At 40.9% G+C, this 25,711-nt stretch overlaps 1 protein-coding gene across 1 annotated transcript; it reads right to left on the bottom strand.

Moving 5' to 3' along the window:
• Positions 1-2,254: 2,254 nt before the first annotated feature.
• Positions 2,255-12,379, bottom strand: CYP7A1 (cytochrome P450 family 7 subfamily A member 1). The gene is made up of 6 exons (XM_055432603.2): positions 12,300-12,379; positions 8,630-8,870; positions 6,833-7,410; positions 4,989-5,119; positions 3,400-3,575; positions 2,255-2,554 (listed from the first exon to the last, which is right to left on the bottom strand). Exons 1-6 carry the CDS (start codon positions 12,377-12,379, stop codon positions 2,255-2,257), a joined length of 1,506 nt encoding a protein of 501 aa, XP_055288578.1.
• Between the last annotated feature and the right edge of the window lie 13,332 nt (positions 12,380-25,711).

Genomic DNA, 25,711 nt, shown 5'->3' with positions numbered 1-25,711 from the left:
TATGTATTTCATAAGAAATATATATTGCCATAGACAACGATTCCTCTGCTAGAGCCAGGCAAAGTGATTTGAATATCTTAGGGCAAGGATTCATTACTCAAGATGCCATTAAGAACATTCATATTTCATGAGAAGAGGTCAAAAATATCAATATTAACAGGAGTTTGGAGAAAGTTGATGCCAAACCCTGATAGATAACTTTGAGAAGTTCAAGACTTCAGTGGAGGAAATAACTGCAGATGTGGTGGAAGTAGTGGGGGGAACTAGAAATGGGGTCTGTAGATGTGAGTGAGTTGCTGCCTCCTCAGGATAAAACTTTAACATATGATGAGTTCTTCTAGCGAAGAAAGTAGTATCTGGAAATGGAATCTACTCCTGGTAGAGATGCCATGAAAGTAGCTGAAGTGACAACAAAGAACTGAGAATATGTAAACTTAGTTGCTAAAGCAGTGGCAGGGTTTGAGAGGACTCACTCCAATTCTGAAAGAAGTTCAAACCATCAGATGATGATTAGCACTTTTTAGCAATTAAGTATTTTTAATTAAGGTGTGTACATTGTTTGTTCAGATATAATGCTATTGCACATTTAATAGACTAAAATATAGTATAAAAACATAACTTTTATATACACTCAGAAACCAAAAACTTCATGTGACTTGCATTATTGGGTTGGTCTGGAACCAAACCCATTATATCTCCAGGATGTGTCTATATGAAATATATTAGGGAACCATATTAGAAATTTAGTCTAAAACAAATTTTTTGTAAAAGGGGATTTTGTTAATCTTGGGCCACATGTAAATGAGTTTAATTTTCTTGATATGAAAAATAATTTACACAGGAAATAATTCCATGGTTATATTATTAATAAATTCAATTACTAATAAATAAATAGAAAGTTTTAAAATCTTTAATGACTTTTATAAAGTATGGAGGAGATTTTTGAGTGAATAATTATTTTGCTTTTTCTATGAGATGAAAAATGAGCAAAACTGCTGTAACTTAGTAGCCGATTGCTTTAAACATTTGGAATACTTAAAAATTTTAAACAAAAATTCACACTTTTATTTCTGAAAAGTGAATCATTTCAACATTAGCAAACATTACAATATATTCTTAGTATTTGTAGTTTAAGGAAAAAGTTAAATATAATTTCCAATATATACATAGAGAAAAATCAGTAAAGTATTACAGTTCATAACTCCAGGACTTAAAATATTTCACTAAAGCACTGCTATACACAGTAGCTGAACACTGTCTTATAGCCTAAACTATATTTCCTTCAATTACAACTTGTTTAACGATAAAGTTTTCAAATAAAACACAATGCTAATTTAATGAATTCTTTGCAGTTTCTTATCCAAAACTTTCAGATGGTCATTTTCATCCAATTTTAATTTTAAAGTATATCACAAAAAAAACAAAAAAAAAAAAATAAAGTATATCACATGAAAGCTACATTCTTTTCATAGATGCATGTTAATAATATCAGGAAAAAAACGGCCTTTTCTGGAAAAAAAAATCTTCCAATTAATATGAAATCTAATAAAAGTGTCGGTAAAATTATTGAAAACTGACACAGATATTAGAGTTTCCAGCAAAAATAAATATAAAGAGAATATAGTAAAACCATCTTTAATGTTCTCAAGACATCAAGACAGTCATTTTAAAAGCCATGAATACTAGATATAAGGAAAGCTGAAAAAAATTTTTATTAAAAGCCATGATTTAATCCTTTAAAATATCCTCTGTAATATACATCTATACCCAAAGAGCCCCATATCTGATCAGAAATTCATGCATTTTCACTAAAACGTGAATGTGTACCTTTTGCATAACCATGGGAGGTTTATATAAAAATAAAGCAGTTTCCTTAGGAAAACAAAAAAAGAAGAACTTTTGCCAAACATTCTTGGAAAAAAACAAGCAAACAGAAAAAAAAGATGTTTTGCTCTGAAAATAATAAAGTTCAGTTCCTGGCAATGTGAACACTCACAGACTTACTCAAATGGAAACAAATTATTATGCTTCTAGAAACTAGATTTTTTGTTTTTTTTTCACTTGTAGAGTCTGAAACAGCATCTGGAAACCATCACCAAAATGTTAGGATTCACAAGCAAGCGCTGGTGAGCAGAACGGAACCTGCTGCACCATTCCACTGCCTCTAAACACGTCTGTCCACAGGGCTCTGGTGAGTGACGGTGCTCCGCAGCCTTGTAACAGCATCAGGGCACCTCTTTCTCCAAGCATATGTTCACGAATGCTTGAATTTATATCTAAACTCAATATCGTATAATGGTGGTAAAATGCCCAAGCCTGCCCGGGATTGGTCCAAAGGTGGACATTTGACACAGCTCTCCGCAAGCTCCAGTTCGAAATAGGAAAGCATCAGGATCAAAAACTGCTTGATTTCCTGGACAGCGAATAATCTTCCAGGACATATAGTGACTCCTGACCCAAAGGGCATGTAGTAATACTTTAACTTGAGTCCATTACTGTAGAAGGTGGTCTTTGTCTGCCCATTTTCACCAAGATAGCGATCGTATTTAAAAGTCTGCCGTAAAGACACAAAGGAGAAAAAAAAAAAGAAAAAAAAAAGACACAAAGGAAGCAAATGCATAAGCTAGTTTGAAAAGAATATTTTTCTTAACCTGGAAGTTCCAAAGGATAATTTTCTTTTTGGATCCAATCTATGAGTAACATAGCAAATACCCCACCTTGAATCAGAAAGTAATAAGAAATAGGAATTTAAAGAGAACTGAGGGGAATGGGAGAGCTTTATACCTCCCATCCCACCTGGGTGACTAGTTTCTCCCTCCCTTAGGCAGAACGAGAAAGAAGGATTTAGATCAGTATTAGAGGAGTCAGTATATTAGCCTCTAATTTCCTAGACTTGGGAAGAGACACTTTTTAAGGAAGGAAGGAGGCAGCTTTATTCTTGCAACTGCAGATATAATCTATTAGAGATTGTTGTTGTTTTGATATTTAGTCACTAAGTCATGTCTCACTCTTCTGCAACACCATGGATTGTAGCCCAAAAGGCTCCTCTGCCCATGGGATTTCCCAGGCATGAATACTGCAGTGGGTTGCCATTTCCTCCTCCAGGGGATCTTCCTGACCCAGGGACTGAACCTGCCTCTCCTGTATTGGCAGATGGATTCTTTACTGCTGAGCCACCAGGGAAGCCTCTAGTAGAGATGTGATGGCAAATACCAAGAATAAAAATTAAAATTTCGGCCATCATCCAAATTCTCCAAAATATAATATGAATATTTGACATTAATAACAGAGACAATCCATGTGGTTTCAATGATCAAATAAATTCTGCAGTGGTAAATTTTCTATTTCAGTCTGGGTACACATCACCTGGACACTGAACTTTGATGAACAGTCACTTACCAAAGGGTCTGGGTAGATTTCAGGATCTAAATGCATTAACTGTGGATAAAGAGCTATGATGTCATCTTTGCGGATATTATAGGAACCATCCTGGAGGTGCAAAGTGAAGTCCTCTTTAGCAGTACGGATGTTGAGGGAAGCGCTGGAAAGTCTCAGAGACTCCTTGATGATACTGTCTAAAGATTTTAAGAGGAATAAAGGAAGAGAGAAAAGGAAGAAGGAAGAACAAAGTATTTATAAAGGCCATGTAATGTAGAGTCTGATGTACCCCTAGCAGCCAAAACCACAAACCTAAACAGACTAGGGGAAGCTGGCCAGATCCAAATTTCTCAGACTTTTTTATGTGCTGTGATCAATGATTCAATTGTGCCTAATGTATTTTTAATCCGATAATCTGAGTTATAATCTCTTGATATAATCTTCTTGATCATCAATGGGAACTAGACTTTCATAATTTTACGGAAAAATAATCTTATTTCTACATGATACTGGACATCTAATAATTGCAAAAAATCAGTAAATAATTGAATTATTCAAAAGGTTTATCAGTTTTGATATTTAATATACTAACACTTTTATATGGAAATATTTGTTCCAGATGCAGCTTCACTTCGGTGTTTACGTTGCTGCTGCTGTTGCTAAGTCGCTTCAGTCATGTCCGACTATGTGCGACCCCATAGACGGCAGCCTACCAGGCTCCTCCGTCCCTGGGATTCAGTGTTTATCAGAACCTGTACTTATCATTACACGGCCTGGGGTTGTGTGAGTACACCCTGCATTCTCGTAGGGACATAAAGGGACACAAAGAACATGCTGAGGATAGCTGAAATATATGATGAGACTTCCAAGTCTCTGTCCTTTTAATTGTCATGCTGTAAGTGCTCCTCACACAATTGTGCATAAAATCATAGCACGTTAGCACTTGATTTCACAAATGAGAAAATAAGGCCCCCAAAGTGAAATGACATGTCCAAGGTCTCCACAGCAAGTCAGAGCCCTCCATGGGGCCCATGCTTCTTGCCTCCCTGTCCCTTCCACTAAGTCACACTGCCCCTGAAAGCATATACTGGTCTCTTTCCTCTAAAGAAACATAACAAAAGCAAGAGAAAACTTTTTTCTTACTTAAAAACATAGTACTTCTGTATTTCTATAAAATCCAGAGAATCAAACATTTTTCAGTGAAATAGCCTTCCACCCCATCTCCCAACCCATGCAGTAATTGTGGTTTCATGGTGGTACATTTTCCCCTTTCGTTTCATGCACACGAATAATGTACTAACTAGAAGAAGAGCTAACTGTAAGAGCCGTAACAAGGGAGGAAGTGCAGAGAAGAGCTGGAGAGTATAGGGTCAAGAGCTCCATGTCAGGCCGTCACTGGTTCCTCCATCCCGTCCCATCCCAGGCTGTGACTTAACCTCTAAATTCCCGTCTCCTCACTTGTTATATAGAAACAGTACTAGTCTCCAGGCATAGGGTTGCTGGAGGGTCAGATAGGACATAACGCCTGCAACAAGTAAGTGTGTGATGTGAGCTGACGATCGCTGGTAGGAGAACACAGAAAATAGCGTGTAACACACACGCAAGCACACCTAGCACGGGCATGTTGTCCAGCTGTATCTGAGTCAAATGAATAGGATTGTCTTCAAAGCTAACTTTTTGACCAGTGTTCTCTAGTGTTTTATTTACTTCTTCAGTGGCCGCTTTCATTGCCTCCGGGTTTCTATGAAAAGTCAAGAGAAAAGAAAAGATGTACAGAGCATAAGTTTTTTCTCTACCAGAAAGTCTGCAAACAGACATTCCCCCCTTCTTTTAATCAGATACAGGTCAAGATACAGAGAAGGTGATAAAGGGACATTCCCATTTATTTTTCACCCTGTTTTATAGTTGTGGTTCAGGGACGGGGAAGCCTGGTGGACTTCCGTCTATGGGGTCACACAGAGTCGGACACGACTGAAGTGACTTAGCAGCAGCAGCAGCATAGTTACTCCAGGTCTCAGCTGGGGCATGTGAACTCTTAGTTGTGAGCTCTTAGTCCCTGACCAAGGATCGAATCTGGGCCCCCTGCACTGGGGAGTATGGAGTCTTAGCCCTGAACCACCAGAGAAATTATAGTTTTTTAAGTCCTTAGATATCAGCAAGAACTGATGAAAGGGTCTTGCTACATAAAAGTAAAACTTTGACCAGACTTTTAAATAAGTGATTCTAATAAGGATTAAATGGTCAAAGTAGTCATTGCATGGCAAGTGAGAGAGAAAGTTGACCAAGATAACAATTCTAAAATACTAGCTAAACTGACAAAGGAAATTTAAATTTACTCTTAAAATCCCTATGATTCCATATAAAGCAGCTTTCCACTTGTATGATAATTTGTTCCTCTGACACCTGTGAAATGAGTGCGATTTCATTTTAGGTCACTGACATTCACTGGATCCTCAACTCGTGGTGAGGTGTCCATGAAACAGGATCACAGTTAACTAAGTCTCAGAAACATCTGATTGGTGTCTTTGCATGACTATCAGGAAATGGTTACTATTACTTATAGGATATAAAACTGCTGTTGTAACCTTGCCGTTAAAGAATTTACTCCAGACAGAGCTTTCCGAAGTAAACATTTTAGAAGACATTTCAAAGACTCATCTTTGAGACAGATGAGTTTTTTATCTGAAATTTTTAAAAAATATTTTAAAGACATAAAATTAGCAGCCCTCAACAGAACTTTGGCATTCCCAATCCAATTGAATAGTAATTTTGTGTCTGTGCAACATCCAGTTTAACTGGAATAATTCAATAAAACATTTGAATGTCAAATTCCCAAAAGACTAACCTTTGTGAAAGAAATCACATTATGCAAAGTTTATGTTTCATCCAAGTTTTTCTATATACAATGTTTAAAAGGCAAAATCTAGCTAAATTCCATCAATAACAGTATATTATGATTGATTTATAGTTATTAGAGTTGGTCAAATAGTATTACAGCAACCACCAACTGAGTGAAAAAACAGCTAATGTAGGCAGGCTGCAGTGACTTAGCAAGCATGCACGCACTGTCCTTTTTGCTGACAGTACATCAGCAATCACATAAGGATATTTTTATGATTATAAAGACCAAATTCATGCACTTAAAGAGGCGTCGTGAAGAACAACCTGGCCTTAAGGAGAAGGGCTCTGGGTGCAGACAGCCTCATTGACCCTGTACCAGTATGTTCCTTTCCCCAGGACGATCAGTCTGTGCTTCTGTAAGATGTGTTTACCGATCACAGCTGTTTTTAGAGGATCGGATGAGCGATGTAAATGTTGAACATTTACAAGGGTAAATGCCACATTCATGATTGACAGCATGAGAAGGTACCATGAGTCTTTTTTTTTTAGTTACAATGGTTGAATTTCTGCTTTCAACTAAAATAAAGAAATAAATGGATAATCTGCTAATTACCTAATCATTTGAAATAAGCTCCAGAAAGTGGCTGGAATGGTGTTTGCTTGTGATGCCCAGAGGACTGCAAGGAGTGACTTGGCTCTCTCCGTGTCATCCAAGGTGGCAAGTGTGTCATTCAGAAACCTGACCAGCTCTGAGATGCGGTCTCTTTCTCTGAGCTTCTGGAGCCTCAAGCCCTCCGTCAGTTTCTCCCGGGCGTAGTGTCCTGTCTTGAACACGTGGATGGGGAAGCCAGCCACCAGAGCCGGAAAGATTTTGTCAAATTGCTTGAAGTTGTCCAGGCTGTTTAGAATAAGAGCCTTTTGGGCATCTTGCCCTGAGAGATCACGGCCAAAGAGCGTTAAGTAGCCAGCTTCAAACATGACCCGGTAGCAGAAGGAGTACATCCCCTCGGTCACCCAGGTGGGCGTGGGGGGCTGTGGTGGCCCCTGGGGTCTCAGGACAAGCTGGAGGTTTCCCATCATGGCTTCTGTGAGGGAGCTCAAGGCGTCACCCTGCAGGGTCTTGCTGATAGTTTTGCTTATGTTATCAGTGGTGTTTCCATCACTTGGGTCAATGCTTCTGTGTCCAAATGCCTGATGGGAACGTGGGGAAAAAAAGAAATTAAGCCTGAATGTGGGGAAAAAAAGAAATTAAGCCTGACCCGGGACTGGTAAATGAGGAGGGCATAGCAACCCACTCCAGTACTCTTGCCTGGAGAATCCCGTGGACAGAGGAGCCTGGTGGGATACGGTCCAAAGGGTCACACGACTGAAGTGACTTAGCAGCAGGACTAGTAAACAGCGTGATTATTTCATGATTCTCTGCTTGTTAAAAAAAGGGAGGAGGGGGGGAACCAGCCTTCCCACCTGCAATTTCATAGCAGTTGTATTTGAAATACCTCTTCAAATAAATGGCCAAATCACATCCTTCAAGGCCAACTTTAAGTCCCAGATTATCAGTGAAACTTCCTTCACAACCACTCTGCTCTTCTCTCTCTTATTTCTCTATGCGTCTGCATTTATTTGCATGTTAATTTGATGTTAATCAGGAGTGTTTCTTTAAAATGTTTATTTATTTATTTGGCTGCACTGGATCTTAGTTTGGGTACTTGGGAACTCTTGGTTGAGGTATCTGTGATCTAGTTCCCTGACTAGGGATCGAACCCAGGCCCTCTGCATTGGGAGCACAGGGTCTTACCCACTGGACCACCAGGGAAGTCCGAAGAATTTTTTCTTTTTAATCATTGGTTCTCTTTCATATTCTTTGTAGATATATCTTTACAAGATTTTAAGTTACTTAGGAGCAGAAACCAGGTCTAGTATTTCTTTGCAGAAACTCAGTTAATACTGATTCATTTTTCTCTGTAAAAGAGCCTTTTAAAGTGATGCCAAAATATCTGGACAGTTCCTTAACAAAATTAAACAATTGTGTGGCATGAGTGTGGTAAAACAACAATTGAATGTTAAGTTCCCACGTGCACTCTGGGTGTTGTGTAGAAATTATTGACATGAGTGAGTTTTTAATCTGTCTTATACAGTAGCATCTAGTCCAGTAAAACATTTAGTTTTTATTTCACCCTCGTAAACTGGTTAGAAAATGACAAATCTATACCTATTTCAACTTTTTAAATGGTTAGTACCAAGAGATTGTGTCCAATTTGGTTTATTGTGTTTCTAAGAATCTTCATGTAAGGGTGGCTCTCTTCAATATCTCTGTCTTTAAATTGGAGTACATCAGAATGGTTAAATAGACTGACATAGAAAAGGTAGAAAATAAACAAGTCTAATGTTATGTAAATGCAAATATGGTTACCTTTGCAGAAGCAGTAAAGTGAAATTTTTTCCAATCAAAGTATTTTCCATGGCACAGTACTTTATGATATGACAAGGGATTTGTGATGAAGTGGACATAGTTTCCCATCAGTCTGCAGGTGAAAACATGACCATGTTTCCTTTGATTTGCTCTGAGGAACTCGAGAGGATTGGCACCAAATTGCAGAGCACAACCCAGATACGGAATCAGCCCGTTCTCCAGAGGTGGTTCGCCCATCTGCCTGTAAGAAACAGAGATGGTAAATATGGAAAACTGTACATAGTTCTTTGTTCATGTTTATTTATATTAAGTTTACTACCACTGATGTCAAATTTCAAATTCTATAGTTTACTGATATTTTTTTGGTTGGTGGGGCCCTGCTCCTTTACTAAAATAATAAGTCAACTTAGTAACATGATATGTTGGTAAAAATGATAGATAAATCCATCCATCCATCCATCCATGTATCCATTCAGCAAATACGTATGTGTGTGTGTGCACACGTGTGTTTGTGTATGGTATGCTCAATCATGTCCGACTCTTTTGCAACTCCATGGACGGTAGTCTGCCAGGCTCCTCTGTCCATGAAGTTTCCCAGGCAAGAATACTAGAGTAGGTTGCCATTTCCATCTCCAGGGGATCTTACTGACCCAGGGAATCAAACCTGCGTCTCTTGCATCTCCTGCATTGGCAGGGGGATTCTTTACCCCTGCACCACCTGAGAAGTCCTTCAGTTCAGTTCAGTCGCTCAGTCGTGTCCGACTCTTTGCGACCCCATGAATCACAGCACGCCAGGCCTCCCTGTCCATCACCAACTCCCAGAGTTCACTCAAACTCATGTCCATCGAGTCGGTGATGCCATCCAGCCATCTCATTCTCTGTTGTCCCCTTCTCCTCCTGCCCCCAATCCCTCCCAGCATCAGAGTCTTTTCCAATGAGTCAACACTTTGCATGAGGTGGCCAAAGTATTGGAGTTTCAGCTTTAGCATAAGTCCTTCCAATGAACACCCAGGACTGATCTCCTTTAGAATGGACTGGTTGGATCTCCTTGCAGTCCAAGGACTCTCGAGAGTCTTCTCCAACACCACAGTTCAAAAGCATCAATCTTCGGCACTCAGCTTTCTTCACAGTCCAACTCTCACATCCATACATGACCACTGGAAAAACAATAGCCTAGACTAGACGGACCTTGGTTGGCAAAGTAATGTCTCTGCTTTTTAATATGCTATCTAGGTTGGTCATAACTTTCCTTCCAAGGAGTAAGCGTCTTTTAATTTTGTGGCTGCAATCAGCATCTGCAGTGATTTTGGAGCCCATAAAAATAAAGTCTGACACTGTTTCCACTGTTTCCCCATCTATTTCCCATGAAGTGATGGGACCAGATGCCATGATCTTAGTTTTCTGAATGGTGAGCTTTAAGCCAACTTTTTCACTCTCCTCTTTCACTTTCATCAAGAGGCTTTTTAGTTCCTCTTCACTTTCTGCCATAAGGGTGGTGTCATCTGCATATCTGAGGTTATTGATATTTCTCCCGGCAATCTTGATTCCAACTTTTGCTTCCTCCAGCCCAGCGTTTCTCATCATGTACTCTGCATATAAGTTAAATAAGCAGGGTGACAATATACAGCCTTCACTCCTTTTCCTATTTGGAACCAGTCTGTTGTTCCACGTCCAGTTCTGAGTGTTGCTTCCTGACCTGCATACAGATTTCTCAGGAGGCAGGTCAGGTGGTCTGGTATTCCCATCTCTTTCAGAATGTTCCACAGTTTATTGTGATCCACATAGTCAAAGGCTTTGGCATAGTCAATAAAGCAGAAATAGATGTTTTTCTGGAACTCTCTTACTGAATGTCTAATATATGCTGCTCATTCTTCCCAATCATGAGGATAAAAGGGTCAACCAAGGCCAACAAGATTTTTGCTCTCGACTTAGAAATGAAATTACATTGTAGTATTTATATTTGTTTCTAAGCACTGTTTGCCTGAGTATCTCAAAATGTTTTATTTTATTGTCTTCCCTAAAGGTATAGCATACTGAATGACAGAAAGGATTGCAGAATTGAAGTTTTAAAAATCTTCATAGTTTAAATATTTTGTTATTCTGTAATGATAGTTGAAGAGGGGAATCTGAGAAATAAGCACATTATAGAATGAAGTTGAATAAGATAGGTATTGATATGGTTATTGATTATAATTTAATGCTTTTTCTTATAATCTAGCATTATAATTTAATGCTCATGCTATTTTAAATGTTTTCATTTAATAAAATAAACATTTATTTTCCAATAGAAACCACTCTCCCTCTTTGTAGAATAGCATAAAATAATGATTTTTATTTTCATAGTTTGCAGGCAAGTAGTTTAATTAAAAATAGAAATTACCAAAAAAAAAAAAAAAAATAGAAATTACCAAGCCTGAATTTAACTACCGAAAAGGAAAAAAAAAAAAAACCTGTTAAAAGGTTGACAACCCATAGCAGCCTACATAGCTGAAGATATGCAATGGGTAATTCTGTTTTGGAGACTGATATAGTCGAGAATATTTATATGCCCTCCCCCAAATGCTCTTTGAACCAATCAGAAGTTAAATAATTATGGTGGCTATATCTGACTTTGCTAAGTCACTTCAGTCGTGTCCAACTCTGTGCGACCCCATAGACGGAAGCCCACCAGGCTCCCCTGTCTCTGGGATTCTCCAGGCAAGAACACTGGAGTGGGTTGCCATTTCCTTCTTTATTGTATTTCTTCAACCAATTGTAAATGATGCACACAAATAAGTGATGTCTCATGTGTTTAGCCGTTTCCCAATTCACCATGATTGATTATCATTAGTAAGAGTAATAGAATCTTAACCCTGTTGTTAAGGAGACATGGGTTTGATCCCTGGTCTGGGAAGATCCCACCTACCGCGGAGCAACGAAGTCCATGTGCCACAACTACTGAGCCTGTGCTCTGGCGCCAGGGAGTCACACCCCCTGAGTCCACACAGCACAACTCCTGAAGCCCGCGCAGTTTGAGGACCTAGAGCCCGTGCTCCACAAGAGGAACCACTGCACTGAGAAGCCTGAGCACTGCAACAAAGACTAGCCCCCCCCCTCCCTTCACCACAACTAGGGAAAGACCTCGCAGCAGCGAAGACCCGTTAAGCTACAAATGAAGGAATAAATAAAATAAGGCTTAAAAAAAAGGATGATAGGATGATCACTGCAGGCTCTGTGCTCTTGTCCAGCTTAGCCTGAGTGTACACAGTGCACAAGAGCTGGCTGAAAAGAGAACATTTATTTAGTCAGGGCGTCTATTTAATCTACAAGATAGGCGCTCCGGATCCCACTCACCACATCTGTCCTGTCTAATCCACACGTTACATGCATACATGGACACACAGACATACGTACACATACAGATCTGATACAGTTTCTGTCAGTGATGTTTAACTAGTTTGTCCATTTTTACATTAAGACTAATATATCTCAACACTAAAAAGGAAACATTGCCCTTATATCTCTTGTGAGATATAATAAAAAAGATACTTAAATTTTTTTTTAATTTAAAAATATTAAGGAAGAAAACACTAGCATTTGTAAGTACAGAAAACTAACTGCATGGTGTAACAATGAAAGTTAAATAACTTTAAATGAATGAACAAAAATGCAATTTAAAGATAAAACTTACCTTCTTCTCATTCCAAGAAGTAGGTATAAACAACAGCACACTGCTATAACAATCCCCCACATCAAAGAGAGGCTCATCATTTTGCAAATCTAATGTGAAACCTCTGAGGAGGCACGTCTGCGATGAGAAAGGTAAGGATGTAGCAACAGACTCCAGTTAGACTTTTTATACACGGTAAGATTCTTCACTTGAGTGATCAAAGCAAACAATTAACCATCCCTATTAGGTAAAAAACAAAATAAAATAACTGGCCTTGAACTAAGTCCACAAGTATCAGAAGAGGTTCCAAAACAATCAGAGGTCTGCCATACTTGATAAGTTGAAGGTCACTCAAACATATGTTGACTTAACCTTCAGACCTGGGAATGACAGCCAGTATTACAAATTTAGTACACTGATGAAAAGAACAAATAAACCTGTTCAAGATGAACCTATCAAACAGAGATATAAAATATAATAAGACAGAAGTAAGTACAAGTTATCATTAAGCTAATGATTTGATCTTGTTACCTTTAAAAAGAAATCAATTTAAATGATGCACAAGAGAGAGAGCTATAAAGTTCAAAGGAAAGAGAACTGAGTGAAATGTTTCTGCTGCTTCACGTTTCAGTGCTTTCACAGAAGCATAGGTATTTTACTATATACAGTAACATGTTACTTACCTATCACCCTCAAGAAAAAAAGTATCCCACAAAAATTCATCCTCCAACTAAACACAGTCTAGATTTTTAAGTCTTTATTAAATTTATGACAATATTCCTTCTGTTTTATGTTCTAGCTTTTTGGCATGTGGGATCTTATCTCCCTGACCAGGGATTGAACCCACACCCCCTGCCCTGGAAGGCGAAGTCTTAACCACTGGACCTCCAGGCAAGTTCCCCAAAACACAGTTTATCTTAAAGCATCGAAACTTTATCAATCACTTTTTTCTCTTTGAAAATAGGTTAATTAATTTTTCTAATTGTTAAAGGAGTACAGCTTCATTTCAAACAATTCAGGACTAACTGAAACATATCTTAGTAGAAAGGGAAAGTCAATTCATAATTTACCTCTGCCACACCTCCCCACTCAGAACTGGTAACTGTTTGGTGTGCATATCCTCCCAAACTTTATTTCTATGCACACTTATGTAGTAATTGAACATCTATTCTGTACCAAGAACTCTTTAAAGGTGTTCTGACTACAGGTATTAATAAGATGGGCTGATTCCCTGCTTTAATGAGGGCACTATTTTAATCGAGAGACAGATAATAAAATATAAGACATAAAATAAGGCAAAGTGCAGAGAGCTATCAGGGCATAAGAGCAACTGTAGGCGTGATGACTTGCTCCTCTGAGATCAAGGGAGTAGCCAAGACAAAATTAGAAGGACTAGAAATCCAGGAAGAAAGAGCGAATGCAGAAGTCCTGAGTTAAGGATGAACTTGGTCTATCTAAGAACCAGGAAGGATGTAGGATACATTGGAGCGGAGTGAATGAGGGGAAGTTTGGTTAAGATGTAAGACAAAAGACAGGCAAGAGTTCGGTCACATATAGGATGCTTGAGAGAAGGGAAAGAGATTTTGGAGAGCAGCAGATCAAAACAGTGTCTTCAGCTACACAGACTGCTGTGTTGTCAGGTTAACAATTGAACTTGAGTTTGAAACGAGGGATAAAAGTCAAAGGTGGAAATAGGAATCACAAGTCATCAGTGTTTGAATGGTGTTTAGAGCCCAGAAAATATATCATATCACCTTGGGAGACAGTGTGAAATTGACCGTTGTGAGTTGCTCAGTCATGTCAGACTCTTTGCAACCCCATGGACTGTAGCCTGCCAGGCTCCCCTGTCCATGGAATTTTCAAGGCAACATACTGGAGTGGGTTGCCATTCCCTCCTCCAGGGGATCTTCCTGACCCAGGGATTGAACCCAGGCCCCTGGCATTGCAGGCAGATTCTTTATCATCTGAGCCACAGGAAAGTCCAGGGAGACAATTAAACCCAAGAAAAGAATAGAATCCAACACCAGACCCCAGAGCAGCCCATTTCTTGAGATCAGTCAGAGAGCAACAAAGAGGAGATAGGGAAGAAACAGCAGGAATAAAACTGAGAGAATACAGAGTCACAGGAAGAGGAAGATGCCCTTGAAGAAAGATGAGTACATCACAGGCTACTCTAAGGTCAAGGAAGAGGACAGAGAAAAGACCGCTGGATTCGACAATGAGGAGATAGTTGGTGAGTCACACATAGACACACATGCAAAGATGGGATTCCATTGAAGACTTTATATAGCACAAAAAAATGAATATCATGAATGTTTCCCATGACAACCCACATCCGTATGTATTCCATTTGTATCTGTAAGATCTCTTCATTTTTTTTCTGTGTGTATAGTCTTCCATTGACTAAATGTACTATTATTTAGTTAACTGATTCTCTACTAGTGGGTGCTTGGTTTCCAGTTCTTGGCTACAGAATCCATAGATTCATTTCATGCTTTTTTGCCTCCTTAAACAGAAACTACAAATATCTTCTCATGGGGGATTTGTGATCACAGTTATGAATATCCACCATTCTGTGGCAGTACATAGACTTTTCAGTCCATTTAGCTATTTTTAGGGCATTGCACCCATTAAATACATTTAGACTAGTGTGCCTTTTTGAATTCCTGTGTCTGTTTTCTATATGACTCATTAAAGGTGAAACCTTTACATTAGCTGGCCTGTCACAATCAGAGTAAACACCTAAGAGCCAACCAGTTTAACCCTTCGCAGTCACCTCTCAAGCAAACAAATGACAAATGTGGAAAAAATCATACTTCGAGCCTCTAGAAATTATCTGAATTTTCTGGTGCATTTATAATTTTGTCAAAATTAGAATGTTTTCAAAATGCTAAAGGAGAAGTACATTCACAACTCCAGGAAAATGTTCTTAAGCCTTGTCTTCCCCATCCCACCTCAACACACCACGAAACTCCTTTCAAATATAACCTGGATTCCCTTTAGCCTCATCTATTCTTCCTGTTTCTTCTCTCACTGTCCCTCTTCTAGACAAAAAAGCCCAGGACACACACACCCCCTTTTCTTCAGTGGGCTGAGGAAAAGCAGAGACACAAATGTCCATGTTCGTATTTTTCTTTGTGGTTTACATCTTCTTTCTAGGATGTCACTTCTTTCTACTGTCCTATCCACACAAGGATCCATCACCTGCCGAGTGGGGACCAAGATGCTCCTTCAGTTCAGTTCAGTTCAGTTCAGTCGCTCAGTCGTGTCCGACTCTTTGCGACCCCATGAATCACAGCACGCCTTATGTCATCACAACTATTCACGGGTTGCAGGTAAATACCTGCAAGGTCTCCTGAGGAGTTAAGCACACCAAGTTTCAGGCTTGGGTGCCATGGCGTCTCAGTGTGGCTAGCACAGTGATTGGAGTATGAGGAAATAAGCAAATGCCAGCTGAATTGAAAAGTCATTTACTTACTTTTTTATTCTCTGCTATGTTTCAAACTGTGAATTTTTATTACGAACACACACACGTGCACATGCTGAGCATGTGTGTCAGGCATGGGCTCTGACCTATGGGGTTTCCACAGCAACAAGACAAAAAGTAACTGCTCTGATGCAGAACAGAGGATGTTTGAGCTGCCAGAAGGCCTGGCATGAACCGAGCTTATATAAACACTCTAATCCCTCTGTAGTCTATCAGTTTCCTCTGTATTTATAGGGTAGTGAACCAGTCCATTCTAAAGGAGATCAGTCCTGGGTGTTCATTGGAAGGAACTAAAGCTGAAACTCCAATACTTTGGCCACCTCATGCGAAGGGTTGACTCAGTGGAAGACTCTGATGCTGGGAGGGATTGGGGGCAGGAGGAGAAGGGGATGACAGAGGATGAGATGGTTGGATGGCATCACCGACTCAATGGACATGAATCTGAGTGAACTCCGGGAGTTGGTGATGGACAGGGAGGCCTGGCGTGCTGTGATTCATAGGGTCACAAAGAGTCGGACACGACTGAGCAACTGAACTGAACTGAACTGAAGGATCCACGCTGATGTTCAGAGGAAGAGTTTGTTCTGAGCCTCAGAGAACACAGAGCCTGAGTCTAACACCCCATCCCATGAACAGGGACACACAAAACTTGGGAACTCAAACCAGAGGAAGAGAAAGTAGAGAGAACTGCTCAAGCTATCTGCTTATGTAACCTGATGGCATAACTGGTTCATTCTATTGAGAAATGCTGTAAACATAGTTTACATATGTGTGATTGTTTGAAACAAAATAAGCTGTCAATATGGTTAAACAATTGAGTCAAACCAGTTGTTTTCCTGAATTCACAACTAAAACTAATTCAGTGATGGAATGTGTGTGTATGTGTGTGAGCTTGCGTGCTCAGTCATGTCAAACTCTTTGTGACCCCATGGACTGTAGCCTGAAAGGCTTCTCTGTCCATGGAATTCTTCAGGCAAGAATACTAGAGTGAGTAGCCATTTCCACCTCCAGGAGATCTTCCCGACCCAGCGATCAAACCTGGGTCTCCTGCGTTGCAGGCAGATTCTTTACAATATGAGCTGCCAGGGAAGTGGCAAATCCAGGACACAACCTCAGATTTTCTGAATTGAATTTAAGCATTCCTCTTTTATGTGCTTCCCAGGTGGCACTAGTGGTAAAGAATTCACCAGCCAGTGTAGGAGGTGCAAGAGACTAGTGTTTGATCCTGGGTCGGGAAGATCCTGTGGAGTAGGAAATGACAACTCACTCCAGTAAAGAATACTGGCAAGAAGCCTGGACAATTCCATGGATAGAGGAGCCTGGTGGGCTACAGTTCATAGGGTCACAAAGAGTCAGACACAACTGAGTGACTGAGCACACACACATTCCTCATTTATAGCTCAGAACCTATGGGCACCTGACTCCAGATTAAGGAAGAATAAGCACTCCACCTGCACATTCAAATGTAAAGTTGATTCATCAAACATGTTCTGAACACCAAGTGTGTGGAAGGCCCTGTTAGGGAATGAGGGAAAGCTGGATAGCTGATTTAACAAACATTTCATTCTTTCATGTTAACTTAGCACCCACTTGCTGTAAAGCATTTTTTTAGGTGCTGGAAATACAGAGATAGGTCAAACAGGCAGGCTCAAGGGGACACAGGCAATTGATAGGAGAACAAACCCACTATTTGGTTTCTGATAAAGATAGCATCTTTTGTACGATCAGAAAAGGTCAGGCAATGCATCAACGTGTTGTGCCAAGATCCTCGCATGCTTGCTCATGTAATCGACACTAGTACATGGAATCAGACACAGTTGCCTCATTTATGGGTGGCCTCGTGCTGTAATGTCCTGGCTGCACTCCCAGCGCAGCCCCTGCCAGGCCATGTCACAGAGGTACTCCTGTTGCCCAAGGGAAAGACAGGCCTGAGGGCTAGAATTAGAGAAGAAGTGGTTGACTTCGCTTTTCAGTTTCACCTTAAGCTGAGCCTCTGGAGCTTATCCATGAAGCTCAACTGGATAGAGATAAGAAGTGAGAACCATGGTCCCTTGGACTCCCTGGGCCCAACCAACCTCCCCGCAGGGTAAGAGAACTTGGGTAGAGAGAGAAAGGAGACAGCAGGCAGGGGAATGAGGCAGAGAGAGACAGAAAGAGGGAGGAAGGTAAGAAGGGCTGAGCCTTTTCCTACTTTTTACTTGTTATGAATTGTGCTGCTACAAACATTCATATTCAATGTTTTGTGTGAACATAGGTTTTAAAGGTCCTATATGAGGCTGAGCACTGAAGAATTGATGCTTTCGAACTGTGGTGTTGGAGAAGATTCTTGAGAGTCCCTTGGGCTGCAAGGAGATCAAACTAGTCAATCCTAAAGGAAATCAACCCTGAATATTCATTGGAAGGACTGATGCTGAAGCTGAAGCTCCAATTCTTTGGCCACCTGATGGGAAGTGCTGATTCATTGGAAAAGACCCTGGGGAAGTTGGAGGGCAGGAGGAGCAGGGGGTGACAGAGGATGAGATGGTTGGATGGCATCACCAGCTCAGTGGATGTGAGTTTGAGCAAACTCTGGGAGATGGTGAAGGACAGGGAAGCCTGGAAGTTCTTGGGGTCACAAAGAGTCAGAGATGACTTAGCGACTGAACAACAACATGGAGCTAAGAGTGGATTCGCTGGATCATATGGTGACGCTATTGAACGTGAGGGTACTCATCAGTTAGATCTGTTAAACTGTAACTTGCTAAAGAAATAATAAACTTCACATCATTTGATTTAATTGTCCTAACACCTGCCTTCACTGATCAAGCTTGATTTAACTGTCTGCCAAGGTTCAAGGTTCAAGGTTGCCAAGAGAACATACTGGTCATAGCAAACACCCTCTTCCAACAACACAAGAGAAGACTACATATGGACATCACCAGATGGTCAATACTGAAATCAGATTGATTACATTCTTTGCAGCCAAAGATGGAGAAGCTCCATAGAGTTAGCAAAAACAAGACCAGGAGCTGACTGTGGCTCAGATTGCCAACTCCTTATTGCCAAATTCAACTTAAATTGAAGAAAGTAGGGAAAACAATGCCAAATTCAACTTAAATTGAAGAAAGTAGGGAAAAAAACTAGACCACTCTGGTATGACCTAAATCAAAACCCTTATGATTATACAGTGGAAGTGAGAAATAGATTCAAGGGATTAGATCTGATAGAGTGCCTGAAAAACTATGGATGGAGGTTAATGATATAGTACAGGAGGCAGGGATCAAGACCATCCCCAAGGAAAAGAAGTACAAAAAGGCAAAATGGTTGTCTGAGGAGGCCTTACAAATAGCTGTGAAAAGAAGAGAAGTGAAAGGCAAAAGAGGAAAAGAAAAATATATCCATTTGAATGCAGAGTTCCAAAGAATAGCAAAGAGAGATCAGAAAGCCTTCCTCAGTAATCAGTGCGAAGAAATGGAGGAAAGTAATAGAATGGGAAAGACTAGAGATTTCCTCAAGAAAATTAGAGATACCAAGGGAACATTTCAGGCAAAGATGGGCACATTAAATGACAGAAATGATATGGACCTAACAGAAGTAGAAGGTATTAAGAAGAGGTTGCAAGAATACACAGAACTATCTCCACGACCCAGATGATCACAATGGTGTGACTCACTCACCTAGAGCCAGACATCCCAGAATGTGAAGTCAAGTGGGCCTTAGGAAGCATCACTATGAAAAAAGCTAGTGGAGGTGATGGAATTCCAGTTGAGCTATTTCAAATCCTTAAAGATGCTGTGAAAGTGCTGCACTCAATATGCCAGCAAATTGAAAACTCAGCAGTGGCCACAGGACTGGGAAAGGTCAGTTTTCATTCCAGTCCCAAAGAAAGGCAATGCCAAAGAATGCTCAAACTACCACACAATTGCACTTATCTCACACGCTAGCAAAGTAATGCTTAAAATTCTTCAAGCCAGTCTTCAACAGTATGTGAATCATGAACTTCCATATGTTCAAGCTGGATTTAGAAAAGGCAGATGAACCAGAGATTGAATTGCCAACATCTGTTGGATCTTTGAAAAAACAAGAAAGTTCTAGAAAAACATCTACTTCTGCTTTATTGACTATGCCAAAGCCTTTGACTGTGTAGATCACAACAAACTGTGGAAAATTCTTAAAGAGATGGGAATACCAGACCACCTGACCTGCCTCCTGAGAAATCTGTACGTGGGTCAGGAAGCAACAGTTAGAACTGGACATGGAACAACAGACTGGTTCCAAATTGGGAAAGGAGTACGCCAAGGCTGAATATTGTCACCCTGCTTATTTAACTTATATGCAGAGTACATCATGAGAAATGCTGAGCTGGATGAAGCAAGCACAAACTGGAATCAAGATTGCTGGGAGAAATATCAATAACCTCAGATATGCAGATGACACCACCCTTATGGCAGAAAGTGAGAAGGAACTAAAGAGCCTCTTGATGGATGTGAAAGAAGAGAGTGAAAAAGTTGGCTTAAAACTCAGCATTCAGAAAACTAAGATTATGGCATCCGGTCCCATCACTTCAGGGCAAATAGATGGGGAAACAATGGAAACAGTGGCAGACTTTATTTTCAGTTCAGTTCAGTCGCTCAGTCGTTTTGGGGGACTCCAAAATCACTGCATATAGTGACTGCAGCCATGAAATTAAAAGACGCTTGCTCCTTGGAAGGAAAGTTATGACCAACCTAGACAGCATATTAAAAAGCAGAGACATTACTTTACCAACAAATGTCCATCTAGTCAAAGCTACGGTTTTTCCAGTAGTTATTTATGGATGTGAGAGTTGGACTATAAAGAAAACTGAGCACCAAAGAATTGATTCTTTTGAACTGTGGTGTTGGAGGAGACTCTTGAGAGTCCCTTGGACTGCAAGGAGATCCAACCAGTTCATCGTAAAGGAAATCAGTCCTGAATAGTCATTGGAAGGACTGATGCTAAAGCTGAAACTCCAATACTTTGGCCACCTGATATGAAGAACTGACTGATTGGAAAAGACCCTGGTGCTGGGAGGGATTGTGGGCAGGAGGAGAAGGGGACGGCAGAGGATGAGATGGTTGGATGGCATCCCCGACTCAATGGACATGAGTCTGAGTGAACTCCGGGAGTTGGTGATGGACAAGGAGCCTTGGTGTGCTGCAGGCCATGGGGTTGTAAAGAGTCAGACACGACTGAGCAACTGAACTGAACTGAAGGTTCATGGTAGCCTAAACAAGAGGCTTGCAGGAGTTGTTTTCCAGGAACATGTATCCAGTTTGAGCTGGAGCCTGTAAAACCCTAGTTGGGACCACAGACCCTCCAACTGCCCGGGCTCAAATGTCTGATCATGACCTTGTGACCTGAGATGGCCCAAAACATCGGAGCATCCCACGGAGAAGCAAGCAGCTCAGTTGCACCTGCACAACCAGGACGACCTCACCTTTTTCTTATCCTCAGTCACCTTTCCCCACTCTCCATGCCCCCCACCCCATGGCTTATTCCATAAATAGCCCAAACCCCTCCCCTCTGGGCGGGTGGGACTGAGGTTTCCTGCATGGCTGTCTTGTGAATAAGTGCTTTCTCTGAGGGCAGACCTCAGCGTCTCAGCGTTTGGCTTGCTGTGAGCCGGGCAAACAAACCTGGTTTGGTAATACTGTGTTTTTAACTTTTTCGGACAAACTATTTTCTGAAGTCACTGCACCACTGTACATTCCCACCAGCAGGGTAAGAGGGTTCCAGTTTCTTTGTGTCCTTGTCAACTGTTACTTTTGTCTCCATGTTTTTAAGTACAGCCATCCTGGTTGGTGTGAAATAATACCTCATTCTGGATTTGATTTGTGTTTCCCCGACTCGATGGAGATGAGTTTGAGTGAACTCCGGGAGTTGGTGATGGACAGGGAGGCCTGGCGTGCTGTGATTCATGGGGTCGCAAAGAGTCAGACATGACTGAGACACTGAACTGAACTGAATGGGTAAAAAATCTTTTTTATGTGATTATTGGCCGTTCATGACTCTTTGGAACATGTTTACTCAAACCGTTTGCTCATTTTTTTAACTCAGTATTCGTCTTTTTCTTGTTCACTTTTAAGAGTTCTTTTCATATTCTGGATGCTATACCCCTATCAGACATGATTTTCAAACATTTCCTCCCATTCTGCTGGTTGTCTTTTCACTTTCTTGATAATGTCTTTGGATGAACAAAGGTGTTTAATTTTGTTGAAGTCCCATTTACCTATCTTTTAAAAAAATATTTATTTGGCTCTTCTGGGTCTTAGGTGCAGCATGTGGGATCTAGTTTCCTGACCAGGGTTTGAACCCAGACACCTGTACTAGGAGTGTGGAATCTTAGCAACTGGACCACCAGGGAAGTTTTACCTGTTTTTTTACTGGTCCCTTTGGGTGTCATATCTAAGAAGCACTGCCAAATCCAAGGTCATGAAGACAACGCTATGTTTTCTCCTAAGAGTTTGACGGTTTTAGCTCTTATACACAGGCACTTGTAGGGAAAGAGCAAATCAGCCAAGTTGGTAGTGTCACTCTCTCTCGTGCTGCAGCCTCTCACCCCACAGTTTGTAGGTATATGATTATGTAACAGCTGAGAGCACGCACAGCGCTGTACATGCTTGTCACAATGGACCCGCTTGGCTATGGGTCACTTTTGTTCTGTAAGCATATATAAGCTCCACCTGAAAAGCCCATCAGTTCAGTTCAGTTCAGTCGCTCAGTCGTGTCCAACTCTCCGCGACCCCATGAATCACAGCACGCCAGGCCTCCCTGTCCATCACCAACTCCCGAAGTTCACTCAAACTCATGTCCATCAAGTCGGTGAGGCCATCTAGCCATCTCATCTGTCGTCCCCTTCTCCTCCTGCCCTCAATCCTTCCCAGCATCAGACTCTTTTCCAGTGAGTCAGCTCGTCGCATGAGGTGGCCAAAGTATTGGAGTTTCAGCTTTAGCATCAGTCCTTCCAATGAACACCCAGGATTGATCTCCTTTAGAATGGACTGGTTAGATCTCCTTGCAGTCCAAGGGACTCTCAAAGCACCACAGTTCAAAAGCATCAATTCTTCGGCGATCAGCTTTCTTCACAGTCCAACTCTCACATCCATACATGACCACTGGAAAAACCATAGCCTTGGCTGCGTTATGGCTGTATGCACTGGATCCAACCATGAGAATATACAGCATGTCTGCTGCTATGGTCGCTGTGCCAACCATTAGAGAATAAACATGTTTGCAGTTCATACAGCTCCTCTCATCATCTTCCAGCTTCTTCCTATCCACTTTCTAGCTCATGCCTTGCCTACCCTGAGTTCAGCGAACCAGTAAGATACAGCAAGACAGTATTTGATCCATTCTGTGTTATTTTTTCAATTTAGTATAAGGTTGGGGAAAATCTCATGGACAGAGGAACCTGGTGGGCTGCAGTCCATGGAGTCACAAAGAGTCGGGCACGACTAAGCAACTAACACTTGCTTAACACTTACTAGGAGGTTGAGGAAGTGTGGCATGGGGCAGTCCATGGGGTCGCAAAGAGTTGGGCATGACTGAGCAACTGAACTGGGGATCCAACTTCACTCTTTTGTATGTGGATATTCAGTTGTCCACCACCATTTGGGGAAGTGAATCTCTTGGCTTCCTTTTTGAAAACCAATTGACCATACAGTTAAGTGTTTATTTCTGAACTCCTTTTTTCCCTTGATCAATAGGTCTATCCCTGGGCTTCCCAGGTGGAGCTAATGGTAAAGAATCCACCTGCCAATGTAGAAGTGCAAGAGACAAGGGTTATCCTTGGGTTGGGAAGATCCCTTGGAGAAGGTAACAGCTACCCACTCCAGTATTCTTGCCTAGGAAATCCCATGGACAGAGGAGCCTGGTGGGTTATAACCCATGGGGTCGAAAAGAGTCAGACACGACTGAGCACGAGCCTATACGTAGGTCTATCCCTATGCCAGGATCGAAGTCTTTTATTTAGTTAGTTAGCTATGCTGGATCTTCATGTAGCATGCAGGATCTTTAGTTGCAACATGCAGGATCTAGTTCCCTGACCAGGGATCATACCTCTGCATTGGGAGCGCTGAGTCTCAGCCATTGGACCACCGGCGAAGTCCCAAGCACAATCTTGATTACTGTAGGCTTGCACTCAGTTTTGAAATCAGGAAATGTTGAGTCCTTCCACTTTGTTCTTTTTAAAGATGTTTTGGATATTCTGTATCTTTTAAATCTGTATATGAATTTTAAAATGAAGTTGTAAATTTCTTCAAAAAAAAAGGAAAAAAGCTGGGATTTTTATAGGGAATGCATTCACTCTATCAAGTTGGAAAATATTGTTATCTTACCAAAATTAAGTCTTCTGACCCGTTAAATGCATTATCTTCCCATTTATTTCCATCTTTAAATTTCTTTCAATGATGTTTTGCAGCTTTCAGTTTACAAATCTTGCACTCTTTTGTTAAATTTATTCCTAAGAGTGCATCATGCGAAATGCCAGGCTTGATGAAGCACAAGCTGGAATCAAGATTGCCGGGAGAAATATCAATAACCTCAGATATGCAGATGACACCACCCTTATGGCAGAAAGTGAAGAGGAACTAAAGAGCCTCTTAATGAAAGTGAAAATGGAGAGTGAAAAAGCTGGCTTAAAACTCAACATTCAAATAATGAAGATCATGGCATCCGGTCCCATCACTTCATGACAAATAGATGGGGAAACAACGGAAATAATGACAGACTATTTTCTGGGGCTCCAAAATCACTGCAGATGGTGACTGCAGCCATGAAATTAAAAGATGCAGGCTCCTTGGAAGAAAAGCTATGACCAGCCTAGACAACATATTAAAAAGTAGAGACATTACTTTGCCAACAAGTGTCCATCTAGTCAAAGCTATGGTTTTTACAATAGTCATGTATGGATGTGAGAGTTGGACTCTAAAGTTGAGTGCCAAAGAATTGATGCTTTTGAACTGTGGTGTTGGAGAAAACTCTTGAGAGTCTCTTGTACTGCAAGGAGATCCATCCAGTCCATCTTAAAAGAAATCAGTCCTGAATATTCATTGGAAGGACTCATGTTAAAGCTGAAACTCCAGCTGATGTGGCCACCTGATGCAAAGAACTAACTCATTGGAAAAGACCCTGATGCTGGGAAAAATTGAAGGCAGGAGGAGAAGGGGACAACAGAGGATGAGATGGTTGGATGGCATCCCCGACTCAATAAACATGAGTTTGAGTAAACTTTGGGAGTTGGTAATGGACAGGGAGGCCTGGCGTGCTGCAGTCATGGGGTCACAAAGAGTCAGACACTACTGAGCAACTGAACTGAAGTTATTTTATTCTTATTAATGTAATTTATAAGGAATTGTTTTCTCAATTTCATTTATAAATTGTTCATTGTTAATGTATAGAAATAAGCTGATTTAGCAATGTTGGTTTCACATTTTCTGAACTTGTTTATTAGCACTCAGAGATTTTTTCATGGATTCTTTAGGTTTTCAGTGTATACAAGAGTATTGTCATTTAGTCGATAAGTCATGTCCAACTCTTTTGCAACCCCGTGGGCTATAGCCTACCAGGCTCCTCTGTCCATGAGATTTCCTAGGCAAGAATACTGGAGTGGGTTGCCATTTACTTCTCCAGTTGATCTTCCCAACCCAGGGATTGAACCTGCGTCTTCTACATTGCAGGCAAGTTTTCTACCAGTTAGTCACCAGGGAAATGTATACAAGATTATGTCTTTTGAAAAGAGAGAGGGTTTTCTGTTCAAATGTGTATGTCTTTCCTTTCTTTTTCTTGCCCAGCTGCTCTGTATGTAGCTTCCAGTTCGATGTTGAGTGGCAATGATCTCAGCCCACTGCTGCTTGAAGCTGAAGGTTTCAGTTCCCAGCTAGAGATTAAGGTCGGGTAGAGGTGGTGAGAGCACCAAATCCTAGCCACTAGACCAGTGACCAGTGAC

The sequence above is a fragment of the Moschus berezovskii genome, chromosome 16, assembly GCF_049115385.1.
Source record: "Moschus berezovskii isolate FMDL1 chromosome 16, NW_MosBer_1.0, whole genome shotgun sequence".
Taxonomy (NCBI): Eukaryota; Metazoa; Chordata; class Mammalia; order Artiodactyla; family Moschidae; genus Moschus; species Moschus berezovskii.
The sequence above is the reverse complement of the archived record's forward strand: the minus strand, read 5'-3'. Positions and strand labels throughout refer to the sequence as shown.

What these genes read in the sequence shown, in the direction of transcription:
- CYP7A1 (XM_055432603.2), bottom strand. Translation starts at nt 12,379, where the DNA reads ATGATGAGCCTCTCTTTGATGTGGGGGATTGTTATAGCAGTGTGCTGT. An exon ending in CTTCTTGGAATGAGAAGAAG is followed by an intron (nt 8,871 to 12,299) that starts GTAAGTTTTATC and finishes TGTTTCTTACAG; the next exon opens with GCAGATGGGCGAACCACCTC. An exon ending in AAATCTACCCAGACCCTTTG is followed by an intron (nt 2,555 to 3,399) that starts GTAAGTGACTGT and finishes TCTTTACGGCAG; the next exon opens with ACTTTTAAATACGATCGCTA.